Source organism: Bidens hawaiensis, unplaced genomic scaffold (genome assembly GCF_021521415.1).
Source record: "Bidens hawaiensis isolate Kalapana, Puna unplaced genomic scaffold, B.hawaiensis_p1.1 tig00014897_1, whole genome shotgun sequence".
Classification (NCBI taxonomy): domain Eukaryota; kingdom Viridiplantae; phylum Streptophyta; class Magnoliopsida; order Asterales; family Asteraceae; genus Bidens; species Bidens hawaiensis.
Window position 1 is genome coordinate 539,155 of NW_027492317.1, and position 3,756 is coordinate 542,910.

Sequence of the window (3,756 nt, forward strand, 5' to 3'; positions counted from 1 at the left end):
TACGATCGGCTTAATGAATTTCCTAACTTACCCCTGGAAAATACACACCATCGGGCACCAGAATCGACCCGATTAAACCAACCTAACCTGCTCATGAGCTTTTAAAGCATCACAAGTAAAACTCTCTAAAGCCTTAAAAATAGGAATTACACCCCCTTGTAAACTACTTGAACCACCTTTCCCAACTAACTTCATAGCTTCTTTATAATCAAGACTCACCCGGTCTTCCGAAGGAACCATCGACCCGTTTGTTTTACCCGGCCCGTGAGTTCGTCTTCTTCTCGCGAAATCCTTAGCAATATACTCTTTTTTTAACATTAGTCTTTGCATATCATCTTGTCTCTCCAGCAGTTGCCTCAAATTCAAAGCAAAACTAAACATTGCTCTCGAGACTCGTTCTTAAGACACGTCTTTAATATCCCGATCCCAATCGTTGCATATAATGAAAATCGGTGGAGCTCCTAAACAACCCGGGGAATAAGGAATCTCACCGTCAATGGTTACTTCTGGTTTATGATCAATGCATTGTTTTAGCCACCCGTTTAAGGAATCAACATACGATTTCTGAGCATTAATCCAGTTATTAAAATGCTGGGCCCACGTTACAAGTCCCGCTTCAAGCTCGAGAGTGGTTCTCAGGTTTGAATCTCTTTCAAGACTCGTACTTGCCCTTAAAGTCCGACTCCTACTCTCCATGATCGCTTCAAATTGCTTTCGGTGACATTTTACAATCGCTTGCCACATTCTTATTAACATGTAGAGAACACAAATAATAATTATTATGTGATATTAATAGCATAAACTATTTGCATTAATACAAAAATAAATTCATACCCGTTGATGTGCTAAAAGTAGTCAAATAATTAATAACTAAAATTATACTAATCTAGACACTAAGTAATACTCTAGACCCTTAAACTTAACTAAAACTACTAACCGGCAAGTGAACCGGTCGACTCTAGTACAGCTAAGTCCGGATATCGAACCCACGAGACTCTTTAAATTACGAAACTAGCAAATTAGACTCAACTGTAAGACACGACTATTTATTAATAATATTTGAGGGGGAATTTAATACTAATTAATTAAAACTCAATAATAATTAACTAACAAATACTTTAATTAACTAATTATTAAACTAATTAAAACAAACCTTAATTAATAAAATAACAATAAAACATAATCATTACTTTAAACTAATTAATTAATTAATTAAACTTAAACTCAATTACTTTTAAACTAATAAACAATTAAGCAAACTTAGATTAACTTAGATGATGGAGATAAACTACCCAGGCCAGAATCCCCAAAGTTACGGTTATTAATTAAATGGAAAACTCAAGTTATGAATCCGGGATCATAAAATAGACCCTTGACAGAAAACCCGAACAGGACCCTTGAACTTCAAGAAGACGCCTATGGATTTCTAATAAGTTTTAAGACTCACCAATTTTATGAATTAAACTTCCTTACGGTTATTTAATAATTTATGTTCAAGTATCTTTGAATATCGAGAATAGAAGAATGTTGATTCTTGATGAGCATATCATGTTCGGTCAACTTTTTCTGTGTGACTTGATCTCTCTCCAAGATTTGCTTCATCATCTCCTCTAGACGTCCCATGCTTCCATTAGGATCCTGCACATTATTTTGAACATTAGTACCATTGTTATTATTATTATTTTTATTATTATTATTATTATTATTATTGTACTGACCTTGTCCTTGATTGTAAGAATTTTGATAGCCGGGTGGTGCGCCTGACGGACGCCAGTTGGAGTTATTCTGATTCGGGTTCTTGTAGGTGTTCCAATTCTGATTGTTGTTGAAGTTGTTGTTTGGAAACCTATTCTGCCCACCAACATAATCGACTTGCTGATTCATCACCGGGCACTCCAAAGTGTTGTGTCCACCTCTACAAAACTCACACTTGTCCACCTTTGTCTTAAGTTCCTTCACCTCTCGGGTCAATGATTCCAAAGCAGAAGCCACAGTAATATCCAGATTAACCTGGTGTACACCTCGAGAAGATGAGGATGTACTGCTAACGGGAATGAAATTCCCGCGTCGTGGCCCTTTGGCGAGGTCCGATTGAGCGAAGCTTTCGAACATCTCGTTACATTCGGCGACATTCTTCTTAGCCAGTAGACTTCCTCCCGCGGCCGTGTCGAACCGAACTTGGGTTTCGTAGTTCAACCCATTGTAGAATTTCTCCACGAGAGCCCATGGTGTGAGACCATTCTGTGAGCATCGAGACAACAAGCTCTGAAAACGCTCCCAAGCATGACAATATTTTTCATCCGGCTCCATGTGAAACGAGTGAATCTGATCGTGAAGAACAACCGCTTTAGCCGGTGGGAAGTATCTCTTGATAAATGCAGAACGTAGTGCTTCCCAAGTGGTGAACGTGCCAGGTGGCTGCGTGTCAAGCCAAATAGATGCTTTACCTGTAAGCGAAAAAGGAAAAAGATGTAAGAAAATTGCATCTTCAGTAGCACCTTGCAATTTAAAAGTTTTCAAAACGCGGTAAAGTCGGTTAATATGAGCCGGCACATCTTCGTCATCGTTCCCATGAAACTGATTAGTTTGAACGATGTTGTTCATGACGTATGACGGAATCTGCCACGAGTTGGGATTGTCGATCTCGGGGACAACGATGCATGACTGGTTTTCGGTTAAGCCATCGAAGGCTTGAGCAACAACTGTCCTTGGGTCGGCCATTTGAACTTGTGGTTGGACTCTAGAACTTTCTGGTGGGGTGGTGTGTGGTGAACTGTGTGGTGACGAATTTGGTGTAGATATAGCTTCTGGCGTTTTTTTCTCTGCTGACGAGCTGGTCTAGGTTTTGAACGGAGAAAAATCTAGATTATCCAGCGGTGGTCCTTGCGAATGAAGATGTGGCATATACCTGAAAAAACACAACAGACCAAATGGGTTGACTTTAATAAAAGACTCGAAAATAAAATAAAATAAACTAAAACTTAAAAATTAGACTCCTACGACTCAAACGAAAATAAAACAAACAACACGTGTGTAGCAAATAAGTCCAAGTAAAGCTAATAACGCAATCGCTAAGTGTCCCCGGCAACGACGCCAAAAACTTGATGTGCTAAAAGTAGTCAAATAATTAATAACTAAAATTATACTAATCTAGACACTAAGTAATACTCTAGACCCTTAAACTTAACTAAAACTACTAACCGGCAAGTGAACCGGTCGACTCTAGTACAGCTAAGTAAGTCCGGATATCAAACCCACAAAACTCTTTAAATTACGAAACTAGCAAATAAGACTCAACTGCAAGACACGACTATTTATTAATAATATTTGAGGGGGAATTTAATACTATTTAATTAAAACTCAATAATAATTAACTAACAAATACTTTAATTAACTAATTAAAACAAACCCTAATTAATAAAATAATAATAAAACATAATCATTACTTTAAACTAATTAATTAATTAATTAAACTTAAACTCAATTACTTTTAAACTAATAAACAATTAAGCAAACTTAGATTAACTTAGATGATGAAGATAAACTACCCAGGCCAGAATACCTAAAGTTACGGTTATTAATTAAATGGAAAACTCAAGTTATGGAACCGGGATCATAAAATAGACCCTTGACAGAAAACCCGAACAGGACCCTTGAACTTCAAGAAGACGCCTATGGATTTCTAACAAGTTTTAAGACTCACCAGTTTTATGAATTAAACTTCCTTACGGTTATTTAATAATTTATGTTCAAGTA

General features: G+C 37.0%; 1 protein-coding gene across 1 annotated transcript; it reads right to left on the reverse strand.

The window, feature by feature from the left end:
• Positions 1–399: 399 nt before the first annotated feature.
• Positions 400–744, reverse strand: LOC143547935 (protein ALTERED PHOSPHATE STARVATION RESPONSE 1-like). The gene has a single exon (XM_077039229.1). The coding sequence runs from the start codon at positions 742–744 to the stop codon at positions 400–402; it is 345 nt and encodes a 114-aa protein (XP_076895344.1).
• Between the last annotated feature and the right edge of the window lie 3,012 nt (positions 745–3,756).